This window comes from Nipponia nippon, unplaced genomic scaffold (assembly GCF_047370975.1).
Source record: "Nipponia nippon isolate SJK-2023a ecotype South Korea unplaced genomic scaffold, ASM4737097v1 scaffold_6, whole genome shotgun sequence".
Lineage (NCBI taxonomy): Eukaryota > Metazoa > Chordata > Aves > Pelecaniformes > Threskiornithidae > Nipponia > Nipponia nippon.
In genome coordinates this window covers 80,976,619-81,001,814 of record NW_028262380.1, presented here as the reverse complement: position 1 = coordinate 81,001,814, position 25,196 = coordinate 80,976,619, and the positions used below count along the sequence as shown (strand labels likewise).

The 25,196-nt window shown below is 47.6% G+C and overlaps 1 protein-coding gene across 26 annotated transcripts in view; it reads right to left on the bottom strand.

Moving 5' to 3' along the window:
- PURG (purine rich element binding protein G) overlaps positions 1–25,196 on the bottom strand; it is a 32,651-nt gene that overhangs the window by 5,826 nt on the left and 1,629 nt on the right. For 8 of the 26 annotated variants that reach the window (XR_015700126.1, XR_015700125.1, XR_015700129.1 and 5 more), the window contains exons 2-3: positions 24,218–25,042; positions 17,318–17,554 (exon numbers count right to left, since the gene is read on the bottom strand). Coding sequence is in view for 9 of the 26 variants with exons in the window: in XM_087737965.1 (XP_087594091.1) it covers positions 24,019–25,029 (1,011 nt within the window). In the remaining 17 variants the exon portion in view is untranslated. The other 18 variants (XR_015700123.1, XR_015700124.1, XR_015700134.1 and 15 more) reach the window with 18 other exon arrangements.

The window sequence follows — 25,196 nt, the reverse complement described above, 5'->3', positions numbered from 1 at the left end:
TCCGATTATAAGAATCAGAGCAGACAGTTAAGACTACACAAGTAAGCAAATTTATTTTAAGACAGAACAAGTATCGTGGCAAACAACAATATGCAAATTCAGTTGAGAACAGGGGTAAATATCAGACTTTGTTTTCAAATCGATATAAAATATAGTCAGATTTTATTTTGTCCAAAAAGCAGCTCGCGCTGGGGGGGGGTGGGGGGTGGGAGGGGATGGGTCTGTTCACGCCATCCGAGGTGGGCGTCACCTGCAAAACCTCTGGCAGCGGAGATGAGCGATGCCAGGAGGAGATGGAGGTGCCTTTGGGAGCTCCGGCTCCCCTTGACTCCAATTTTCTGCCTCTGTTCTCATAAAAAGCCGATTCTTACCACAAAACAAGGGACAGGTTCATCCCCTCCGAGACTCTCAGTGCCCACCTGCCACCTCCGTACGGACGGGGTGGTCGCGGGGATGCCGGCTGCTTTTTAGGATGGGGCATCTTTGAAGGCACCTGCACCTCCTCTTCCTTGCTGGCTCCCAATGGATTGACCTTCCGTGGCCGAGCCTGAAAAGCCAGCGAGGGAGCAGCTCGCCTCGGATGCCAGAGGAGCTCCCGTGGCGTGAACGGGACGAAATCCCCTCCCAGAGCAAAGGTGCTGGCGCGCTGCTTTCTAGAAAAGCCATCCCAAATAAAAGCAGACATAGAAAACATTAGATTGTCAATGATGCTTTGAAACAAATTCAAGTTTATAATATTTTTTCTTTTTTTCATGAGCGTGTGTGTGTGTCGACTTCATACAAACAGACAAAGAAAGACGTTGTGAACTTCAAGCTCTGGATCGGCATGTCGTCAGTTAGCATCCGCAGAAGCACCATCGGATACGGAAGGGTTAGCACCAGAGAGTTTGGAGGACCTAACTGATAACATGCGTCGGTTGGAAAACCCAGGGACAGGCTGGGAACGGGCGGTGGGGAGACATGGTACAGTCCATTAGAAACAATACAAGGCAATTCATGAGTTTTCATACAGTACAATACAGCCACTGATCAATTAACCCTTTCAGTACAGTACATGACAAGTAACACTTTGCACCCTGTTAACACTAGGAGAGGAGGCTTTGGGCCGGAGGGAGGTGGCTGGTAGTTTAACCCTTCTGCCTTTTAATTTCAGGGCCTGCGGATTGCTTCGGCTGCTTTTCAGACGCGCCTCCGTCCCACCCCAGCTCAGACAGCCCGTTCCCGGCCTGACTCCCGGGGGGATGCGCTGGGGGACCGGGATGCCGCCAGTCCATCCACCCGCAGCAAGGTCTTCACCCAAATTGTCCTGGTTTGGCCAGGGAAACGGAGAGCCACCACCCCTCTGCCCCGCGCCAGCTGCCGAACCGATGAGAGAACCGCAAATTTGAGTTTTCCCCTGGCCGATTCTGGTGCCAAAACACGCGGAAAGGGTCCAGAGGTCGAGTCCAGACGGCCCCAAAGCCAAACCCCACTTCTTCCCTCGGGCGTAGTGAGAACAGGGTCCATTGGAAAAGTGCTAAATTACAGTACATTGGCATTTCCATATGTCAACTATTGAACAGCAAAACAGATTGTTTGAAGACAGAATCAGTATCGTACAGTAAGTTCACACTTAATTCTTCACCGTTTCTACACTTGTAACACATGCATTTTATTTCCAGTAGTTTAATGCCAGTAGGACCAACATCCTCCAGAACAATGATCTAACATTAAACAAAACTTCCTAAGAAAAATATTAAGCATCACATAAATTTTCAGAAAAACCTGTTAATTAGCATCACAAGGTACTCAGATTTACATTTAGGAGTTTTCATGCCATGACTTTAAAACACCTTTTGGTTAATATCCTGGAAGGTGGGGGAGAAACAAACTCAAAAACCAAATCAACCCCCCAAAAAAAGGAACCGTTGGGGAAATAATATATCCATCTATATGTATACACGCGCATACACGCATGCACGTACACGCGGATAGGTGCATGGGTGTGTGCGCATTTTGAGACTGCTTCCCGCAACGCACAATTTTTTTTTTTTAAATTTGACTCATTTCAAGGGCGTTTGCACGGGTCCAAAAAGACTTCCAAGGAAACGAACTCTAGACTATCGAAGCAAATTAAAAAGTCTCTCGTGGAGAAAAAGAAAAGGTTGGTAACAGATCGCCTGTGTGTCGTTACGACGCGCTTCCCATGAGCTATCTTAAAACACAAACAACTAAAAATCCCTACAAGAGCTTTTTTCCACCTAAAAGGTCCTTCCGAAGCGAGAGGTGCTGTGCTAGGCTTTGCATTCGGGCCTCACGTGTGCCGTGCAGGAGAAAACACTTACTTTTACCTTCCCGAAGGACGAGATGCCAACTCCAAGAGGCAAAAAACTACACCTGTGGGGGGAAAATAATTAAAAAAAAAAGACCTATTCCACATCCCCCTTTCTCACAAGCTCAGTTTCCAAGGACTCAAGGAGACCGGTGAGCTCGCTGGGGGGGTGAATTTTCCAAAGGGTTCGCCTATATCCTCGTGACAGCGAGCGGGATGGAGGCTCTGAGTCACTGAGGTACCTTCTGAAGAGGCTGTCCTCTCGGCCGCTATCGTTTTGGGGGGCTCGGATATAGCAGCGACATCTCCAGGCGCTATTTCTTTAAAGCTAGATTTGCAGGGTTAATTTGGCTGGGTGGAGAAATAAAAAAAAAAAAAAAAAAAGAAAAATATCTGGATTCTATTTACATTTCCGTTTTAAAATCCAACGATAGAGGATATAAAAGCATAATACTTTGGGCTGCTCAAGGTTTGTGGTTTTTAATCACCCTCAATTCCCACTGAATACCCAAACCCATGAAGGTCTATCAAAGAAGGAAGCTTGAATTGAACCCAGGCAAAACCAGACACCAAAACTGGAGCTGGTCAAGAAAAATACTTCATCTGCGGCAATAAGCAAACCCAATTCACCTAATTTTTTTGTTGCTGAAGGTTATTTCCATCACGTCCGCTTGCTAGCAGCGAAGGAGAAGACCTAATTCGCTTCTCTCCATTCAAACTGATCATGCTGTAACGGTGGGGTTTATCCATCAAGTGTCCCCGGGGAGAAACTCCCATCGAGGAGTACTGCCAGAGAAGGACTTGGATCGACTATCGGCTCATCAACAAGGATGAGCAGGAGTCCCGGGCGCGGGTACCCCAGCGTGAAGGAAAGGCAGCACTCTTGCAACCATCGTGATTTATTTGCTGCTATGGAAAACCCACGAGGGCTTTTGAAGAAGCAGAACACCATCAGGTGGTTGAGAGTGGACGGTTTGGGACATCAGAACCCGGATTACTCTGCATCCCAGGGATCAGCATCCCATTTCAAATCCTGGAGATGTATGACTATGTTTACTACAAACTCTACCGATTTCTTGCTGGCAAGGGAGCTCTGGTCCCTGACCGTCCGTACTGAAATACCACAGTAATTTAACAGGAATAGCGATGCGCATCTGAACTGCCTCCTAACACGAGACCCGATCAGCTCCTGACACCGCTTTTCAAATTCAACAGCAAACCCCATGGTTATTATGCTCCATCTTCTAAATCATCTGTAAGTCTTTTTACTTAAAAATACCTTTTGTAGTTTAAGCCCACAATCAATCTCAACAGCACTTTCAGTACAGGCACAATGATGGCTTTTATTGCAATGGCTTGAGCGCAGTCTTTCTCGATACCAGCATCTCAGACTGGTTTAAACTTCGCCGTCCCACGGACTCACCCTGCTAACGCAGACCGGGGTCTCGTACCGAAAACACGAGCGTCTGCTCTACGCTTCTCACTCCGGGTCTGCTTCGCGTCCTGCGGTCCACTCAATTCCAAGTGTAAATTAGACAATCTTGCACCATCCCGATCCCTTTTGAGACTTCTCCCTTATCTTTGGTGTTTTTAAAAGCCATGCGCTTGGGTCTCTGGATGACCTCAAAGTTTACAACAACCACGTCTACCTGCATGTCAGTGATTTAGATGTTCGTTCTGTTGTGTAAAATAAGCTTGGATGGGTTTAGTTCCCTAATTTATAAAGTCGCTAATGGGTATGTAATGGAAGTCAGGCACCAGACAGTGGTCACATACACCTCGAAATTATCTTCTGATGGCCCCTAAGTAATTAACACCACGCCTAAGAGGCTAAATAGACTGGGGAAAATAAACAGTTCAAAACTCAGTGCTAATAGTACTTACAAAAGTGCAGTGCTCAATATAGTCAGAAGCAAAGTGACTACTAGTACTTAAAGTGCTAGTTTCGAAGTCGGTTTGGTTCGGTGTCCAAAACGCGGGTAGAACGCGGGGGATAGCTAGGGGTGAAATTAAAAACAGACAGCACTGCAACTGCACATGCCACACCAAAAGTGCTTCAAATCACACCATCGCGGAGAGATGCATAACGCTACGGCTCAGCTTGTGAACACATACGACTGACACCTTTTAGGTTACGATAAAGAACAGCTCCATTAACTCCATCGCTACAAACCCATTCAGAAAGCAAGTGGTCACAGCTTACGAAAAAAAAAAAAACACCCCAAAACCAAGAGTCTCTCAGAACATTTACGAGTCTTTGCAACTGTGATACTCAAAGTCTAGCAAAAGCAACCCTGGAAAGCCTACCCAGTGTCTGCAACAAGCTTCGCCGACGCTTATCATGCACTTTACAGAGGAGTCGCGCCGCAGACTGCCTCCTTTTACACGCTATCTTACAGTTAGCCTATTTATCTATTTGTTTGTGGTTTGCTTCTTTGTGTTTTTAGCTTTCTGACTATGCATTAAGCTGGCTTTTTTCTCTTAACCACCCTACCAGTCAAAGGACAATTAATGCAAGAACAAGACAATGAAGGCAGTCTAGTAAACACTGACGTTCCTAACGGCCCGTCTTCATTTTCATGAAGGAAAACGCTCCAGAGAAGGTCTTTGGATCAGCACGCTCCTGGAAAGAGGCTGGAAAAGAAGGATTCATCCCGACGGACGCCGGGCACTTCCCCTTTCTCTCTTTAAACACGCGCTTCCCACCGACTCCCCCATCGCCTATTCCAGCTGCTGACATCTGCTTTTTTGTTCCCTCGAGTCGAGCTGCAAGCCCAACCCTACCTTTATACTTGTGCTGGAAAAGCAACGACTCCGCTCGCTGGAAACAGGGTGCAGGAACTCTCCCCGCTAAGACCTACGCTGGTCCCAGTCCTCACCCTGGGCTGGAAGTGGCTCCTTGCAAGCTGGGACATGCTCCAGCAGTGCCCTTCCTTACCTCGGGAGCTCAGCGCTTGCAAAAACAGGGTGTTTTCTCCCAAAATGAAAGTGGCAAATGAGAAAGGGGAAACCAGACCTTCAATTCTCACTACGTTTCAGCAGGCACCCCAAAAAAAGGTCACCGAACAGCATAAGTGGCTCCCCAGGCCCCGCATGCATCGCCGTCAACTCTCCCAAGTGTTGTACAAGGCAACATCTGGCTGTCCAGCATCTGGCGCGTCTGAGCCGGGTACGCATCTTTTTTTTGCGGAGAAAGCTCTTTTTAGAATAGAAGTATTGGCTCGCTGGAGTTGGCAGGGTACGTTGGGTATCCTAACCAGAGAGCAAGCGCTAGGGAGATGTTTTTTCAGAAGCAGGTAACACTAATACCCCAGGGGAAAAAAAATAAGAGAGTTACAAACGCAGGTCACTTATTTCCACTACTGCCACTGTATTTAAACAAGCAAAAAGCAAGGTCGCGCATCCAGGGGCTATGGATGTAGATCCACCTTTGCAGACATATAACTGGAAAGAAAGGAGCCTGGATAAGGCGTGGGAGGTGGAGAAGGGCAGTAGACAAGCGCCACGACCCTGCCACCCAGCAAGGAACAAGTCCATCAGCGAAGGAGAGCGAGCGCTACGGGGGAGAAGCGTGCCAGCTTGCACACCACGGCTTTATCGGAAATGATGGTGGAGTTTTGAGGGATTAAAAGCAATCATTGAGCGCTATGCTGGGCAAAGAAGCATCTTGCAGAACCGTGTTCAAGCCTGATCTTGCAGGACTGGCATATATCATCATTTGCTATACGTAGGCGCTGCGATAACATTCGGTTTAAGTACCGTTGACCTCAACGTTGAGACCAAACCCAAACATTGTATGTACGGAAAGTTTACCAGCCTGAAAACTCCCGTACCAAAATTGCTCCTTTTCCAGGTCTTTTTATAACATGTTCTTTCCTGTCTTCTGATCGTAAGGATTTTTGGCAGATGCTTTGGAAGTGGATAATAAATCTAATGCTAGGACGCTGCGTCAAATTGCACAGTAATTCCCTGCTCTGCTCGCACAAGGAATTTTCACATCGCGTTGCATTTTTGCTGCTTTAGTTTGTCCTCAGGATGCACCGTTGGCCACATCTGAGACTCCTTGCAATTTTGCCTCCACCTGGACTGGCAACCCTGTTAGATTTTTAAAAAGAGAAGCTACTCCAGGGTTTCTGGGATGAAAGGTTGTGTGCTAGCCTGTGACCTAACGTTCAGCCTGAGCTCTGGATTTTAAAGGCATTCGTAAAATCCTGCTTCAGCCGGCGCGCTAGATTTTAATCTAAATATTCTTGGCAACTTTTCCAGTCTCCAAAAGATAACTCATTTGAAAGTTTATTAGAAGCAAGGTTTTATTTTTGGAGGCGGAGGCTTTTGCTGCGTCGAAGCCTGCAGATATCCGTGCGCCACAATTAAATGCTGATTTTCAGCGGTGAATAAAGCGATTCCCAGACACAGCCTATTGCCGAGTAAAACGCGATCCCAGATCGCCTGGTATCAGAGGCATAATGCGAACTGATGATGCGGGGCCATGTTTAATTCTATGCTAATTATCGCAACAAAAACCAGATCCTGCAGCGGAAGACCGATTCCGGGAAGAAATAATCATCCATCTTTTGTAGTCCTAGCCATGCTGCTCACGAAGAAGCTTATTTACAAAATGGCAATCTCCTGAAAAAGGCTGTGTTATCGTTGCCTGAAAAAGCTATATATTCAGATAGGTACTGCTACCGTTCTGGGGGTGCTCTGCCTGGGAAATTCTGCTTTGAAACTAAACCTTATAAACTTCAAGTATGGGAAACCATGTCCTGTTCAACAAATACCAGCTGTAGGGCTAATACAACCCACCGTACCACAGAAATGATGCTTGGAGATCCCTGCTTTGAAATGCATGCTTTCGGTTTAGAGAAGGCAAATCATACGACGTTTAAATTATTTATATCTGAAAAGACGCTTTCAATAAAAGCATCAGTGACGTGTACACTGCAATGAAATTCCAAACGCAGACTTTCTGCATTTTGTGTGGTTACTTAAACGTGGCCGAGAAGCGTCTTTTGCCTCGCCGCACAAAAATATCCATCGTGCAGGATGACAGAAAAATGCCCTTTTTTTATGCGGGAAAGAAAAAACCGATGTATAAAACCATGAACCTACAGAGTAGTGGTAAAAGGGATGAAAAAACCCCCAAGTAGCAAGCATGAAATCTGTTTCTGGTCCCCCACGTACCACCGTAGTCCCTGAAGAGGCCCTAACGCAAGATTGCACTGCGAGACTACGGCATGGAGACGTGAACCTGCACCTTTGGGTCACAGCCAAGCAAGACACCAAGCGCCTCGGCAAGTCCTCCCCTTGCAGCAGTTTTTCCTTGACCATCAAGATACAGCCTGCATCAAAGAGCAAACGTGTCCAGGGGAGCAACGTGTACGTGACAAATTTATTCACGGGGACCTCACGACTACAGCGGCCGCTTCTGCCTGGGGATGCCACCACCACCAACTCACTACCGCAGAAAGAGCTCTGCCCGGTTTTCTCCGTCTCTCCTCGCTGGGTATCCACACGCGTTGCTAGACGTCGATGATGCCTGCGTCCAGCATTACGAGACACGTTCCTGAGGGGCAGCAGAATAACTCCAATACATCGCCCTGCTGTAATGACGGTGCCTGAAGACGGGAACATTGGACCGCAGGGACCGCATGTTGAAAGCAAAACATTTTATTACCATTGGTTAAGCTTCATAATGCACACTTATGAGTACGATAGAGGTTATATGGAGATCACTTTGCTCGCTACCAACTACAGCTTCTGGGATTAAATGCAGCAGCTGTTGAGCGGTGCGTAACGGGACCAGTGGAAAGAAAAAGAGAATAATGTACAGTTGAAACGGCAGTGGGGGTAGCTTGGCAGAAAACAGTGCCCTAGCTTGAAATTCAACCAGAAATCATCTTTTTTCTGCTGTACAAAAAGCCACAGCATCCTAGACAACAGCTGGTGACCAAGCACTGCCCTCGAAACGCACCCCTCCAACTCAACACCCACCTCGGCATCTACCATGTGTGCCACAGCAGTGACACAACATGGAAAGATCGGAGGGGACTGATTTCTGTTGGGGGGACGACACCTCTACAGGCAATGGATCGAGCCTAGGTGCAAAGCAGGATGCTGCAAATACAGGAGCTCCTTGCTTGTCTAATCGCAACCCCTTCCCGCGGTACACAGGTGTTTACCGGAAATTTTGCATCACCGTGAAGGCAGAAAGGCGGATTACGACTTGTATATAACCCGAATTCAGCGTGGTTGGCTAGCTCAGCGACAACGCTCTGCAAACGCTCGCCTGGTGTTGATTCAGATGTGTGATTTTTGGTTTGTTTAAGTTTCCATGCAATGCTTTTGACAGTAAATGCCATCCTGAGATGGTTTCTAAAGAACGTAAGTTTCTTCCAGCACGAATTACACCTTCAATCTAAGACCAAAAATATGGTTATCTTCCCTAGACGTCAGAGGTCATGAAAAAGCTATTTTGGACCATCTACTAAAGAATCACTAACACAGTTTAACAGCACCAGCTTTTTTAGCCCAAATCAGTTTACCTTCCAGCCAATCTTCTACAAGCAGCTTCAAATTGCATCAAACCCTATCCAGAGGAACACTCTGTTCTGATCTCCCCTTTCCCGAAATTACAACTCTTACTTCACATTAGTTTCTGTATTCATGGAAAATTCAAAGGAGAGGGAGAAAATGCCTTCACTAGTAAAAGAGGACTCCAGCTATTGCTAGCACAAAACCACTGATTCTTCTTCTTCTAGAAAATGAACGGCTTGGCTAGAAAGGTGGGAAGCTCTTGGAAGACTGAAAGCCTGGAGGAGGCTGGTGTTTAGGCTGAGGCGAGCAAAAAATACCCATGTCTTAGCTTCTTGCTTGTTCTCTTTTGCACAGCATCTGCAGCCTCGCCGAGAGGAAGAGGTCGGCGTAGGTTTTGAACAACCACAGAGAGCAGCTCTGGGGCTTATTGCAACAGCTCAGGGGCTGCAGTGTGGAGGAGGAGGATGAACTTCATTTTGCGGAGAGCCTGAGAAGGTGAGGAAGATAAGAGGATCTTCCAGTTGGTGCTTCGCTTTTCTCCTCCTGTGGCACAGAGGGGCTGGGAAGGCTGCATCTCCCTGCAGGAGGACACTTCAGAGCCTGTCTCAGGAGGAGGTTCGGAGACAAACAACACGGGTGGTAGACCAGTCCACCCCAGAGAGCCGCCGTGCTCTCCAAAACAGCCCGCAAAGTCCAAGCTCTGGCTCAGTCTTCACTCTTACCTCTTGGCTCAAGTCTCAAGAGCTTGCTCCTCTAACTTTCTGTTCCTCTTTCGGGGGGCTTGCAGAAATACTTTGGGGGTGTCATCTTCTCCTTTATAGGTTAGCCAGCCAAAGCGACCGCATCTTTGCCAGGTTTGGAGTTGCAGTCCCTTCCCGTTCTCGGATCATCTCGGCGATGGCAAGAAGCTTTCAGAAACCGTGGGCTGCTGTTGAAACCTCGTGAGGCTGTGGGTTGTCTAAAAAGGGATAAGCACATTTAGGGAGGTTGTCCCTACTTCAGAGGGTGTCTCCTAAGAGCAGCAAAGAGGTGGGAAAAGCAACAGGTTAAACTGCAGTTTGCTGCTGCAGGGAGGAGTAAGTGGCACCACCTCTGCCTTAATGCCCGGGATTATGGGTTTTCTTGGGGATGAACACGTCAGCACAAAACATGCACTGCCAAATAAACTGACAGTTTTAAGCTGTTTTTAAAAGAAACGTCTCTGTAATATGCCTTCACCGAGATAACCCACAGTTAAAAGCTGACAGCGTCCGTGAAAATGTTCATCGGGTGACTCCAGCACCTCCCTCCTCTTCTTTTTTTCTTCTTTTTTTTTAATAAGATCGCTAGAAGGAACTTAGCAGTTGTTAACTCAAAGGGTCACCTCCGACAGCGCTGAGGGATGACTGTGCTGGCGTAAGCAGAAAATGCTGTTACCGAGCGCAGGGGCTGGGATGCAGCAAGCTTACGTGCAGACTGCATGCCGGCACACGCCAATCCCAGGACAGAAACGTCCGTGTGCTCTCCAGAGCGGCTGCCTTACTTGACCACCAGGCAAGAGTTCAAAGTCCCACGAGGCAGAAAAGAAAGGCTAAAATAGTTGGGCTCCTGCGGTACCCAGGATAAAGCTGTTTACGCTTCCCCTTTGTAGTTATACTGTGATATACAATGCACGCGAGCGGTGGTCCCTTGCCTAGCTCAGGTCTCTCTTGCCACTTTGACCCAGGTCCCACGTGCAGGCTCTGATGGCCCCTGGTCCTGGTGGCTCCCTGCATCGTCACCCACTGCAGCAACTGGAACTGGCACGGGACCGTAAGAGAGTAGACGGGAGACTCGGCAAAGGCACAGCTCTTATCTCAACATCTTCGTACCTACTTTGCTGTGGGTATGCTCATCCCACGTACCTGAATTTACTAACCCACATCAAACCCTTGGGTCGATTCCCAAACTGACGTGGAAGTGCCTCGCTGTTATGCATGCAGAAAAAAGTGACTCTAATTATTCTGCAACCAATTTAAACGTCCCGGGGAGGATGAAATCCTGGCAACGCTCAGCTCAAGGCGCATACTTCCAGACCACAGCCTACTTCTGCGTTCAAAGAAACAAAATTAAGGTGACACATAACAAAGGATCCAGGCACAGCATCGAGTTGTGGTGAGAAGCAAGAGTCTAAGCTCAGAGCAATACTTGCAGCAGACGCAGTAAAGCTCGTCCCTGGGGAAGCTGTCATACATCGTCTACGAGCGAGATGTTGCACGCTAGCTGTTCCGAGGAAGCGGCTACCCTACGATAAGCGCATGATCAAATCTGCCCCAGGTAACTGGTTCATGCAACCCCGCTCGACATGAGAATGATCGCAGAGGGAATGAATGGCTCTATGGTTAATAACGACTCCTTTGCTGCAGCATCACCCCAAGCCCCACAAGAACCTGCCTCAACCTAGCGTTAACATCTCCCAGAGCCCCACCGTCCGTGCAACGGCTGCAGAAACTGATGAGAGCTGCAGAACAGGATGCCTTTTGTCCCTGGAATGGTTAAGGCCAAAGCATACCAAAACAGACACAGAGGAGAACGACTGCCTGGCAAAAATATAACCAGCGACGCGTCTTTTTGTCCTACATCGGCGGCAGCAGTTAGCAAACACATGGGGATGGAGGAAACCGAGGCACATTTGGGCTTTGCACAACACTTCCAGAAAGGTTCATAAGCAAGGGCTTAAAAAATAGGTGGTGAGCTTCCAAAGAAAAAGCCGATGTAGGGATCTCGAGCCAGGTCGCCCAAGAGACATGAACCGGACGGATAAATACTCTTAGTGGTCAAACTGGGAAAAGGAACAGCACAACCAGGACCAGGCCCTGAGAGCAAAATGAGAGGAAAATGTCTGTATACATTGAGCCATATAAACATCTACAAGAGTTGCTACCCATGCTGCTTTAGCAACCTTGATGTTTTGCAACCAGACGGAGCAAGAAATAAAATGCCAGTTCAAAGGATATGCTCTGAGATAAGAGGTACAAGGTTTGGTTCACCTCGTGAAACACGGTGCCTATTCTCAGCTTTATAAGTAAACGTCTGAGCCAAAAAAACTCTTTCCCTAATTTTACCAGGATAGGGGGGGATTATTAAAAACGCTTAAATTAAAAAACTTCACCACTAACTACAGTGATGTGCACACAGCTTCGGGAAGGGTCCAACAAAACCTTTTGTATCACAGAGAGAAAGGAAAGCGATCACATCAACAGGAGATACACTACAGCTTTAAAAGACTTGAAAGGAAAATAATTTTTGATGATTGGGGTGGGAGATGGCTGTGATAAATTGCACCAGTTGACAAAATCCCCTTGCCAGAGATCATTTAGAAGCTAGAAACACATAAATGGTTTAGTTAAACAAAGTTTTACGGCTGGCCCTTGGGTTTAGTTCTTCCCCTGGCATTTACTGTTGTGAATTTGCAAAAGCATCGGAGCTCAGAGAAACGCAGCAGTCTGCCCCAAAATCCCTCCCGGATTGGAGGACTAACTACTAGGCACAGGCACACCAGTATAATCCTGCACCCGCCACGAAAGGCGAAGAGAGAAGAAAAGCATTTGGCACGCGTTAACCGAGTTATAGGATCTAGAATAAATACTACCGCAAAGAACTGAATCAAAGCCTTGCCCTCTGTTCCTGGCTGTCAACGGCCTCTGCTCATCCCCGCTGCGATGCCTAGCTGGGAAAAAACTCTTTTAAAAGCGGTACTGGCACAATGCTACAGTTTTCAAACTCCCTTCAGAGTTCATTGGCGTCTCGGCAAAGAGACTGTCCTCGGAGGCAGCTCAGTTCCCCTGCAAATATCTGTGCCGGTCAGTGCTATAAAGATCTTGGGAGCGTTCGAAAATCCGGAAGAAAAGAAAAAGCAGCTATCGGGAATGCATCCCAAACAGAAATACATCTGTTGACTGCACATCTGAGTTTCATTTAATCCAAAGTACTGCTCCGTCACCTCTCCTCTGCCTGAACCCCCCTGCTGCCGCTGGCCTGACATTCCCCCTGCGCGCTTCCCGGAGGAGAGACGGTCTTTGTACATCAGGTAATTCCCAACCATGCAGCAGCAGGGCAAACTCTTCCACGCTACGCTCAAAGCAAAGATGACAACTTGCACAGCGGCAGAGGTCGAAGGGGAAATTCCGGAGACAAAACAACTCCTGTTCAACGCCAGATACAGAGGGAAGCGTCGGGAGCAATGCAAACGCCAGACTTTGCCCCCCGCGAGCCCTCTGGTTTGCTCCTGTGCTGCGAAGCCATCGGGGTCTGCTGCTGCCAGCGCACGATGTGCTCCAGCTCACCCTATACGGCATTAATGCAGAACAGCGGGGATAATTAATTTATGTTAAAAATACCAGGACTGCATTGGCACATTCAGCCTTTCCCCTAGGAAGAGGAGGGAAGAAAGAGCAACTGCTGCTTGACAGATGTTAGTCATATGCTTAAATGCACTTCTGGAAGGCGCTCGGATATACGTGCCAAGTGATTATAGAGCTGTGTGAGAACCTGCATGGAACAGGAGGAACTTCTCTCTAGTTATACCTACACAAAACTGTCAGCTCTCCTCGCAATAAAAATGTTACTAAGGAAAATCCAATTAACTTGCCGCGCAGCTGAAGCTTCTGGGAGTTGGAAAAAAACAAAAAAAACAGGGCTCTTCAGGCAGTTATCTGGCACGGCTGGGTGGGCACTGCTCGCAGCGCGGTCAGGAAGCCGACGGCGACACAACCGCATGACGACAAGGTAGCTGAAAGGCTTTCTGAGCGGCGTCACGTGTAGCCTTGGAAATCAACAGAGGGGCTTAAAACTTATCTGGAGGAAGGAGGGACGTCCCCGTGGAAGACGGAGTCACTCGGGACTGAATGCCGATGCTGAGTGTCTTGCTCACTTGGGGATTTTTTTTTTCCAGGTCCCGATAACGACCTGATGCTCTGACTCTGTTCAAAGCAGAATGAGCTCTTCCTCTATGGAGCGTTTTACTGCTGGAAAGAGAATGAAAAACTGACATTCAAGTGCTGGCCGGTTTTGCTTTGAGATCCCAATTTGTCAGAGGTGAGTAACAGCAATGCCGGAATAACACTGCAGAAAATCAGAAAGCCCACAGATGTCAGAGGAGGGAAAGACGGAGCGCAAGCACGAACGACGACGGTAGGAGAGGCAACGGGAGAGGCAGAAGGAGCAGAGAGGAAGGCCAATTCCGACAAAAACTTAGTTAAAGCTAGCAAAGTTCATGTAAATATTTTGGTGACTATTCACATTATTGCACGACAAAAATACACTTTTCTGTAACAATCCTTGGAGATTCGGGAACACGAGGGAAAGCCTGTATTTCCAAACAAATTGGCACAGGGAGCTTACATTGTCACGAACTGCATTCTTTACGTTTGGTTTTAAACACTTATCTTGTCAGTGCTAGAGTTACTGCTTCTATCGTGAAGATGGGGAGAGCGTCATTATATTTAGTATTTAGAAGAATATTTAATATTTAGGAGAATGCCTGTTGATGGGCTATTTTTTCTATGTCTGATTCAGGAATAAGCAGAGGCATGAATGATAGATGGTGTTCTGCCGCTCCGTCACATACAGAAAAGACTTCTGTTGCAAAGCTTTGTGGAAAATGTGCGCTCTGGTATTTTAATAATCTGGATTTTCCAAAGAAGGGCAAGAACCACAGTACCGGCAGGGAGTGAGAAACGACTGCCTTGGTAGCGGCTCTACCAAAGAAGAGCTGGGAGGACGCAGAGTTACAAACTGGTCTGGAGGCAGCAAGTCTGCTGTTGCAAAAAGCCAGCGTACTGGGTGTACAAAACCTTGTATCGTTTGCAGTCTTTCCACTTGAAGCTGGTAAGATCGCAATGAAAACACCTCTCCCAGTTTTGGATTCTGTAATTCTGGATTCAAGAAAAAGACGGACTCATCAGAAAGCAACAAGAACATGATGCGGGCTAAAAATTACCCTTGGTGGAAGGCTTTGTATTTGCTTAGAAAAGGGTGCAGAAGAGACCTGACAACTCTCTCTAATGATATTAAAGAGCTGCAGCAAGGAAGGGAACAAACTGTTTCCATAACTCTTCTCGAGAGCATGGCCTGTAAGACAAAAAGCGATAGAATTAGATGGAAGCAAGGGACACACGGGCTGGACAGCAGGAAAAGTATCGGAGAGCGAACCACTCAAACAGCTTGGGGAGGGAGGCTGGGAATACCATCACTGGAGATTTAAAAGAGCAGATGTTTTCCAGGTTGTTCAACTTGGGAAAAATATAGATGTTTTTTGCTGTGTGGAGCCTGAAACGTACCGTTAGAGGCACCCTCGTACTTGCAAATTTAAATTTGGGGTCAGGTAGGTTATTCCTTTGTAACTTTCTGCAGACTACTGAGCACCAGCCCAGCTGAAAACCGGTGTGAGGAACGGGTCGGGTTTAGCTAGTCCCACCTCTGAACGGGGAACCACGTCTGATGTTCTCCTACTGTAACACATCTTAGACCACGTCCTCCTCGCCTTTAGACTCCTTTGGTCTTTCCTCCTTCTTGGAAGGGAAGTTGGAGGTGGAGGAGTTCTTGCAAGGCTCCATTCAGGACTGAAAACCCAAATCTATTGAACAACCCGGTGTTATTGAACAGTACGCCGATATAGCTTCATACGAAAGAGTGGAGGAAATAGCAAAGTTGGAAAATCGAGCAATTGAAGGTCAGAAAGTGCCAGAGCTAAGGATTATCTGAGTAACCTTAATTCCGACTGCTTTGGACATATGCGTAGAGAGCTTAATTACGCAATCTCTTACAACTTTCCCTCCTCCTCTAGCATATAGGTTTCTTTTTCAGTCATCGTTCTGTAGGCAATCCAAGCCTTACCTACGCACACCTTCTAAGTACTGCATACGTATCTACACAGCACATTTCACACCGAATTTCTTCTTGTTTTGCTTTCAGAGATCGTCAGTATTGATCGGCATCAGATCACCACAAAAACCCTAATGCCAAAGGAACTCGTCTTTATCACACCCCTTTTGAGGTAGGGAGGTATCATTCACCCCGTTTTATCGGTGGGGAACATAGGCACAGGCAGAATAAAGCCAAAGTGATCCAGTCTCCATCATCAGGAGGCCCAGCTGGAGATACCGACAGCTTTTCCAGAGTCCTCCCAGTTATTACAGCACTTCACTCATTCAAAGCACAGCTTTCAGCAGCTGTTAACACCGACCGCTTCTGTACGTCAGACCTCAGGGTACCAGTGCCGGTGCCCAGGAAAACAAAGGCGATACAAGCGGTGATCATCTGCAAAGAGTCTTGTTAAAAACGACACAAACCCCTTTGCACAGACAGGCACGGAGTTTGTTTCTTGAAAGCCACTTTCTTTCCCTCTGATCCCCTGCAGCCTTCAACACCTTTTTTCTGCAATGGAAAAGGGCAGCTGCCCCATCGATAACATAACCCTCCGTCACACAGCCCCGGCCAGTTCCCGGAGCAGGGGGCAGAGCAGCGTGCGGAGCAAGGCTCCGGTGAAAAGCACACGTGAGCATCCATAAATTGCGATGGCGTGAGCAAACCTTACAGGCCACCAACTCTTGCATGCTCCCCTAAGCTTCTGCAGGTATTCCTGGGCAAGCCTCCCAGCACAGTAAGAGCCAAGCTGCTTGAGCCTTAAAAAGCAAGCTGCAAAAGCGATAACTCCATCCGTCGGACCCGCTTGGCCCCGATGGGTTTCTCAGCAAGACCCGACACTTGCAGAGCGAGTTACTGCCGGACAGATGTGCCCCAAAGGGGAAGGAGACCCAGCTAAAGAGACCCACCCCGGTCCTCGAGAGGAGCGTTAGGATGCCTCTCTGCCTCCTTCCCCGGCCCCGCGGGACCCCAGCGCCGACGGTGCCACCGCCTATTCCTCCTACCGCAGATAAAACCACCGTCATGCTCTGCGATTCCCTGGAGCACGAATCTTGTCCTCGCTTCCCTCCGCCCCCTCCTGCCTTTTCGTTCCTCTGCCTCAGTGGGAAGCGCTTATCTCTGCTCTTACTCCCCCTCTCCCTCCGCATCGTGCCAACAGCGCGCTCAGAACAACCACCAGATGGGAATACTTGTAAGAGCCTGAGGTTAACCCGTGTCTTTTATCCCACGTACTCGCCGCTGTTTTGAAATGCAGATTCTATTGCACGCGATTCGTAGTGTAAAGATTTAATGTTAGTAGTAGAGTACGTTGATATTGCTTGTGAAATCTATCTCCCTGCTCGTATTGCACGTTGAACATCTCTGATACAGAAAACAGAAAAGACGACAGCTAACATTTTAACATCTTAAAAGGGAAGGACCTATTGGAAACAGGAAAAAAATTACTATTTTTAATATGTATATGCATATATATATTTAATATTCCTCTTTCCCTTCTCCCCATGTCAATTTGCGTGTCACACATATAAATTCACAGATGTTCTATCAGCACTGTGCTTAGCGGGGCTGGGCAGAGAGCCTTACCTTTAGCTGTCTTCCAGCAACCGACACGAAGGGCGATCTTTTCCTCCAATTAATCTCTGCGAGGCAAATGATCAAGGCGAAGAAACAGCAGGACGCAAACTTCTGCCTTTGGGATGGATTTCCCCCACCGTGGTTAAGAAACCCATCTGACCGGCTTCGTTTCCAGCCAAGAACTCCAAGGCAGGAGCCGTTGTCCTTCCCTGTTGAATACTAGTACGTAGGATGGGTCTGAAACACCTAAAAGACGGAGTATGTCTTTTTTTTATTCATGGCAGCTACTCTGTGCAAGGCTAGCAATTTCCATGTGCCACTCCAAGCGTTTCGAGGTAGCCTGTCAATTAGGAAGATGAATTAGCAAATCGTTAATGATGGTTTTATTGGGGTGGCGGCCAGGCACCTCAAGGCTAGGCCAGTACCCCTGGACACAGTACAAACACAAAACACGTCCAACAAGGATGAAGAGGCCAGAAGGTACATCCAGCGTACACCTTTCTAGACGTTAACGTACCTAAGAGAGCCCCGAGGCCGCAGGTTCACATTTCACGTGATGCCTCGGCATGTGGAAGGAACAATCTAATTACATCCATCACAGAAACGCCAAAACGACGTCCGGCTTCTAAAACCTCAATTTATACTTTGACATTTCTGAAAAAGCAATTTTTAATCCATGTCATCTATCAGAAGTTCCTGATATTTTATTTTACCTCACTGCTTTACAATACTGTTGCCCTTATGGAGGTACAAGTGGGCGTGACAAAACATTAGGAAGAAAAATCAATGTCAGCCCATGAAAGCTTCTGCAGATTTTGGAAAATCAAGAGTGGCAAAAGAACTGGCTTTAGCTTTTCCCAAAACACCCGAGTCCAGAAGCACCTTGACCCCCTGGCTGGGGCTTTTTTCCTGTGATCATGACAGAATTCAGCCATTTTCAGGCAAGACCGGATCACCCCTAAACGTCCGCAGCCGTGATTTCGCAGCGACGACGGGCTAAGCGATACCGAGCTGCTAGCGTGTAGGACACGGAGGGGGACCAAGACCCTTCACACGAACCACAGGTTTCACTTCTACAGAGAAGAAAAAAGCCCAACGGGTGCATCTTTTTTCTCCAGATGCTCAAATTTCCTTGTTTTTCCATCTACGTAATGAAATTTTAATGACTCCAGATGAAAGTGAAAGGACGGGGGGCGGTCAACAGAAGACACCACCACACTAGCATTAATAATGTAAAGATGATAAACCCACCGCCCCACGGAGAGGATGGCCTACAGCCGGGAAACAACTTGTATATATGGCATCATCCGCGTGTACGAGGAAGATGGCTTAAACCTGCTGCCACCTCAAGCCACCACCAACACGCCAAACCAAGGGGACAAGGTCGATGGTCCCAGCCTGCTGGGCGCCTGCCGCGACGTATCACGCTCTCCCGGTCCTTTGGGAAATCTCGGGATATGCCGGATAAGCTTTGCTCCCCAATGGCAGCGTTCCCGCCGGCGGGATCAACGCCGGAGGGACGATTTGTTTTGGCAAAGGCTGTGGGGCAACAGCCTCGCTCGGGTTTATGCAAGTAGGTTATGATACGTTAAGCGTAGCCTTTATTTCCACACTTACGTGGATAAACTCTTTCTTTCAATTACAACCTTTACGTGAAAGGAACGGAGGGGTAGGAAGGGAAAGGTGAATTTTAGACATCACAACACATTAAGTAGTTAAAAATAAAGGGCATTTTAATTTTGGAGGAAGCAGCATAGAAAATTAAACGTATACTTTTCTTTAAGAACTATTTTAGAAATTGTATATATATACTGTATGTAGAGCAAAAGTAGGAATGCCATGGAACTAAAACTGCTTATTAATTAATTTTCGACCTGGTGCAAAATCTGCCCAATAAAAATACACAGTAATAAACCTTTTTCTGCTAGAACAGTTACTACGCTTGGATAAAAGGGCTGCAAGTCAAGCGAGCAGTAGGCTTCCTAACCACTACCAATTCCCTTCCCTGTAAGTTTAGGTCACTTCAATAGGCCATAGGGAAAAAAAAATGATGCGATCATTAGATTACGACATTTTTAGCAGAACAAAAGTGTGCTGACACTGATTTTGGTAATTGCTTGCTTTTTTTTTTGTATAAAGGATGGGTTTTTAATACTTCTACTTGGGATTTTATGAGCACGGTAGTACAGATTTGCAGAGCCAGGGGTTGTAAAATGGCATTGAAACACAATGTGGCCAGCAGTACCTGCAGCCGCCTCTTCCTTATAGCTCTCACCTCACCTCAGCACCGCCTCCAAGGAAGAGTTTTGCTTTCTTTTGACTACATTTCCCCTTGCAGCCTTGCCGAAAACCTAAGAGATGAGAGCGCTGAAAAGCAGAAATCTTGCAAGGGCCGTGACAAACGGCACGCAACCAGCTCTCGGTGAAGTAACGCGTTTATCCAGACCGGTAGTAGGAGAGAACCTCTTTAGACTGTGTACTTCAGATAAATAAGATTATTTCGCTACGAGCTACTACAGGCTACGATATACTCCCATAAATATATTAATGCCTATATGCGAATATGAATTTGTATATATCGGATAAGAATAAGATAAGAAACACTTATGACGACGAGTAGATTACCAATAACCGCTGCAGCTTCTTGCTGGGTAAAGTCCGTCATCCAGACTTGATGCGACGAACCCGCGACGGCGGGTTTTGCCATCCCCTCTGGAGCGCCCGGCGGGTCACCCTCACCACATCAGTGCAAAACGCTTCCCGATCCTTCATTTGCACACCCCTGCCTCCGTACTTTACCGGGAAAGCCGGCTCGATGGGCTGGACTCAACACAACACCCCTCCGGCTGCAAGGCAGACCCTCCACCCAGGATAAGCTTTTTAGGGATCGCCCCAGCTTCTGCGCCAGCAGCGGGGAAAGCCAAGTACGAGGCAGCTGCTGGACTCGGCTTTGTCAAGACTATATGTGAAAAGCTTGGTTTTAAGCCTCGGCAGCAACGTCGAGGGCCGGATTTGCAGAAGGGGCGAGGAGCCACGGCGACGGCGGAGCTGAGGATGCTCAGCAGCTCTGCAAATCGCAACTTAAAAAAAAAACAAACAAAAAACCATCCTACTCTCGGTGGTTTGAGAGGATCCTCAATATAGCGCCTGTCCTCTAACATACGAGCGGAGCTGGACCAAGCAAGTACGATAGGTCTCTAACAGACACGTGCATGAAGGAGACGGCTTCTTTCAGCATTAGACTACATTACCAAAGCATTCCCCTTACCAGAGCGGGAGCAGAAACGTGCTCCTAGTATTATTTACACAATATAAAGTGCATTACAATTTAATTATTGAACTGACAGACTTTCTGCCGGGACCATACAATTTTGAAACAGAGGTGAGGGCTCGAATAGGAAATTCTCTCATGAGAAAAAGAGGTTCAGACTGGTGCTCTTCACCCTGTCCTCCTAAGGATTGTTTTTGGCCGTTCTTTCTAGTGCAAATAAGCTTGTGTTTTCTCAAGTTTAAGGGACGTGGCAGTTTCAGGGCATCAGGAACGAACATTTAAAACGCATTAGGGATTCGGCGCTCCCGAGCATCTCGATGGGCCCTTCCGCACGCGAGCAGCCCGCGTTATCGCCGCACTCGGAAGCCGAAGACGCGCTGCCGAAAATAACAAGGAACCCGTTTCCAAGCTCACCGTTCAAGTCTTGCATTGCTACATTTCGAGCGAGTCTGTACTACCCTCCAACGACAAGATCGGCAAGCATCGGTGCTTTCCATTGCAGTGGAAACCCGTGGCTAGTGGTTTTCCCATGGGCGATCGGCTATGAACGTGAAGATCCCGATCCAGTTTCGGACACTAAGGTGCATCGCGTGCCGGGGGAGTAAATGCATTCGTGGATCCTACGGGATACCGGCATGCCAGAACCGAGCCCGACCCGGTAGCCAGCAGACGCTAAATTCCTGGGTGATATTTACAATAAACTAATGCTATCGGAAGGCCAATTCATTAACAAAAGATAAAGTTTTTTTCTAAAAAATGGGCAGCAATAAGGAAAGCCATTTCACATCTCTTTTTCTTTTAAAACGGTGAAGAAAATATCCCTTTCCAATCGCTTTTCTCGTCGCAAGTATTTTCCTCACCAACGCTACAGGAACACCGGGAAGGCATGATCACTTACAACACATGCGGTCACTCGGGCAAATTCCAACGTAGGAGCTTTTACAATCCCTTGAGGCAAAGGTAGGCTGGGACGGGGAGATGTCAAACTCGTAGGGGAGGAATGCCACGGAGAAATGGGAAGGAGAGAGTAAAAAGTTTGTACATTCATAGCTCCGGTTTGTTGGAATATCAGTTAATTTTTTACTCCAGGCACTGTGACGTACAGCAGCAGTCAGCGATACGCTAACGTACGCATCAAGGACTCATTCACTAAATTCTGTTTTCACATCAGTAATAGGATGTAGAGTTATTTTAATGTTGGTTTTGTTTTGTTTTGTTTTTTTTTAATTGACCTGTTAAAACCATTGGGACCAAAGCCCTAAGAGCGATGATGAACCAGTACCCCGTTTAACCCCCGGCTGATTCATCACGGTCCACTAGCTGTTCAAGTGGTGGAGCAAGAACATCTCTCCCAGAGCTGAAAAAGTACCTGAAAGAGCAATCTACGCAGAAATGGATGGGAATTTTGGACACTAAGCCAAAGGCTTAGTTGCTGTAACTGCTGTGCGCGGTTTTACCTAAAGGGGGAATCACCTAAAACAGTGAAATTAACTTTCTTACTTCTTGTCACAACCGTAACATTTTCCTAAAGGTTCTTTGGTGACTTTGGTGCAAGCTTTTATTTTTTTTTCTTTTTTCTTTTTTTTTTTTTTTTTTAACGTTAAAACAGATCGACTAGTTTTAGTACTCAAACTAAAGTCCAGATTATCCTCTCGGTTCCCACCCCTGCCTTCCCAACTTTTCTCATTATGGTTAATGACGTTGACAGGTAATAGCATTCGGATTGAGCGTGGCCGTGCAGCGTGCAGGTGGGTCCAGACTAAGAGCTACAAACGGTCTGCTTGGTGATAAATAGGTTTCTCAACAGATTAAAAAAACCCCAAACATGTAATGGTTGCATGGAAAAATAGCTGATCCACGTGCACGCTAGGCCACTCTGTAAAAAAACGATTCAAACGATTATAAATATCTGATTAGACACAGTAATGCCTGCTTCAAAAAAATCTTAAAGGTGGGCAACACATTATTGAAAGTACCTGGAGCTCAATCAAATTCCCGCTGGTTTCAGAGGGGAAAGAGCTGGTCGTCCAAAGGCTGGAAAAGCCCCTTACATTATAAGTATTTATGTTTTAAGAAATGACAATTTCCAAAATCTTTCGTCAACCTCCTACACAGGTAATTGTACACATTTTCCCTCCAGGCCGAGAGTTTATATCGTGAGATGTAAAATTGACGTTAGAGAGACTTTAGCGGGACGACATCGAAACCTGGTGGCGGGCGATCAGGAATCGAATGGCGTGACGCCAGCCCCAGCTCTGAGCGGGCGGGAAGGGGGTGATGGCAGGGCACGGATACTATCTCCTAACAACACCACCTGTAAAATCAACACGACAGAAAACCCGACACGGCGTTAACCACGGCTTCCGAAACGCGCTACGGGTAAGTATGAGAAAGATGCCTTTTTATACGAATCCAATGGTGCACCAAACCCCCCAAAGGTCTTTCTCGCAGCGGGAGGAGAAAAACGCCCGGGTGTTTTCCTCGCACGGGTAACATCACGACCACTTTAATCTCACGTTCGGGAGAGAAGCCGGAAGCCTCGGTCACCGAATACGGTCCCTCCGTCTCCGAATACCCGCTTCGCAGCTGCCTGTTGGAACCCATAACACCCCTAATACAAAAATACCTTTCGGACAAATGAATTAAAAATAAAGAAAATCGCCAGCCTCGCACGGGCAGAACACGTAGATGAGGAGTGGGTTATTATTCGTTGCCATTAATTCAGAAGGCTTAGCACTCGAGTAGAGCTTCACTATCCTGGGATACTCGGGTTATTCGGTCAGCACAAAACTACGAAATGAGTAACAGATTTTCCGCTCTTCACCGGCACGTTCTAAAGGTCTGACCAGTTATCGAGGTTTTACCCACACAGAATATCGTTTCAAACTCAATAGCCAGCAGATGCCAATTTTAAAACCTCTACCTCTCCTCACACACATACCAGCAATTTACACGAAGTCGATTTTGGTCGTGAATGCCCTACGGCTACGCTGCTCAGCCTTTTGACCGAGTACAGGCAGAATTGAGTCCTGGAAAACCCGTCATAAGCAGAAACCGATACATTTCAGCATAAGGTTTGTTTGGTTTTTTTTTTCGTATCACGTTGAAGTGCAAGACAAGCCTTATCTAGACTATTTAAAGGTCAGAGCGCCGGATTTTTTTTGTGCTGATACGCGTACTTCCATAGTCTTCAACACTCGAAGCAGCTGACTCATACGGACTCGGGTGGTTGGTACTTTCATAAGACATACAGAGATGTTTTGGGCATAATTGAACGTGATAACCAGACTCCTATAAACATTACGGACTGGAGTTAGCAAGAACTACCGGAAAAGGAGTTTACAAAAGAATGGGGCGACTTGAAATTACTATAGGTCAGTCCCTCTCACCAATTTCCGCTTGTTTTGTTTATTTTGCCAGACGGCCAGTCCAATGCACTCTATTCGAGACCCTCTTGCTCTTCACCACTGTCCCCTCTGGCATCCATTCTCTTTTCTTTATGGCTGTTGTAAATTCTCCTCATCTCTTCTTCGTACTTGATAAAATTTTCCCCAAACCGTGTCCACGCTTTGTATGGAACCGTGATGGTGTTACGGTAGGGCGGCCTCACCTCACTTACCTTCAGGAAAATGCCGTACCTGTTGGATCCCACGTCGAAGTAGAAGCGCTTGTTGTCCACTCGGAAGGAGGTGCCCTCGGGGAGCTCCGGGGGCTCATCGCCTCCCCCCTGGCGATCCTCTATGTCCCCCTCGCCGTATTCTTCGATCAGCTGGACCAAAGCATCCCTGAACTCAATCATCCCTTGTGCTGGAAGGACGATCGTCTGCTCCTGTCCCAAGCTGTGGCCAAAATAACCCATCACGCCGGGTCCCCTACTCATGGTTTGTCTAATCCGCAAGAAGCGCCCTCGTTGATTCTCCTTCAGGTCCAGGTAATACTTTCTGTTGTCCCTCTCGATGTACTCTGTTTTGAGGACGCTGTGAGGGTGCTCTTCGGAGCCGACAGACACCGGAGGCGAAGGCGGCGGGTGCTGCTGTCGCCGCCGGGGATGCTGCTCTTTGCCATTGCTGTGCTCGAGCCGGTGACCGTGGCCGCCTTTCAGGCCCAGGTGGGCGTAGTGCTCGATGAAGTCCCCCAGGCAGTCCTTCAGCTCGGCGGCCACGGACAAGGAGAGGGTCAGCTTGCTTTTCCTGATATTGTCCTGCCTGCCTCTTCCTATCCAGACCTCGGCGATCTTCAGGAAGCGGCCTCGGGAGCTCTGTTTCACATCCAGATAAAATCGCTTTTTCTGGATGTCCACCCTCTTGGAGGCCAGCTCCTGGATCTCCATGCAGCCCCCCTGGGAGGAGGCCGGGTAATGGTACTGCTGCTGGGACTGGGAATAAATGCTCCTGTGCAGGCCAGAGCCTCCCAGGTTCCTTCCTCCTCCTCCTCCTCTCCCTCTTTCCATCTTTACCAATCAGCTGGAAATAATACATAACAGAGACACAGATGACAACATCAGCATCAGGGGCCTGCTCGGCTTCTCGGCAGCATCTCTGTTCGGCGCTGCTCTCCCTACAAAGACGCCTGCATCCCTCTCCGCTGCCACGGCACGCAGCATCGCAGCAAAAGGAT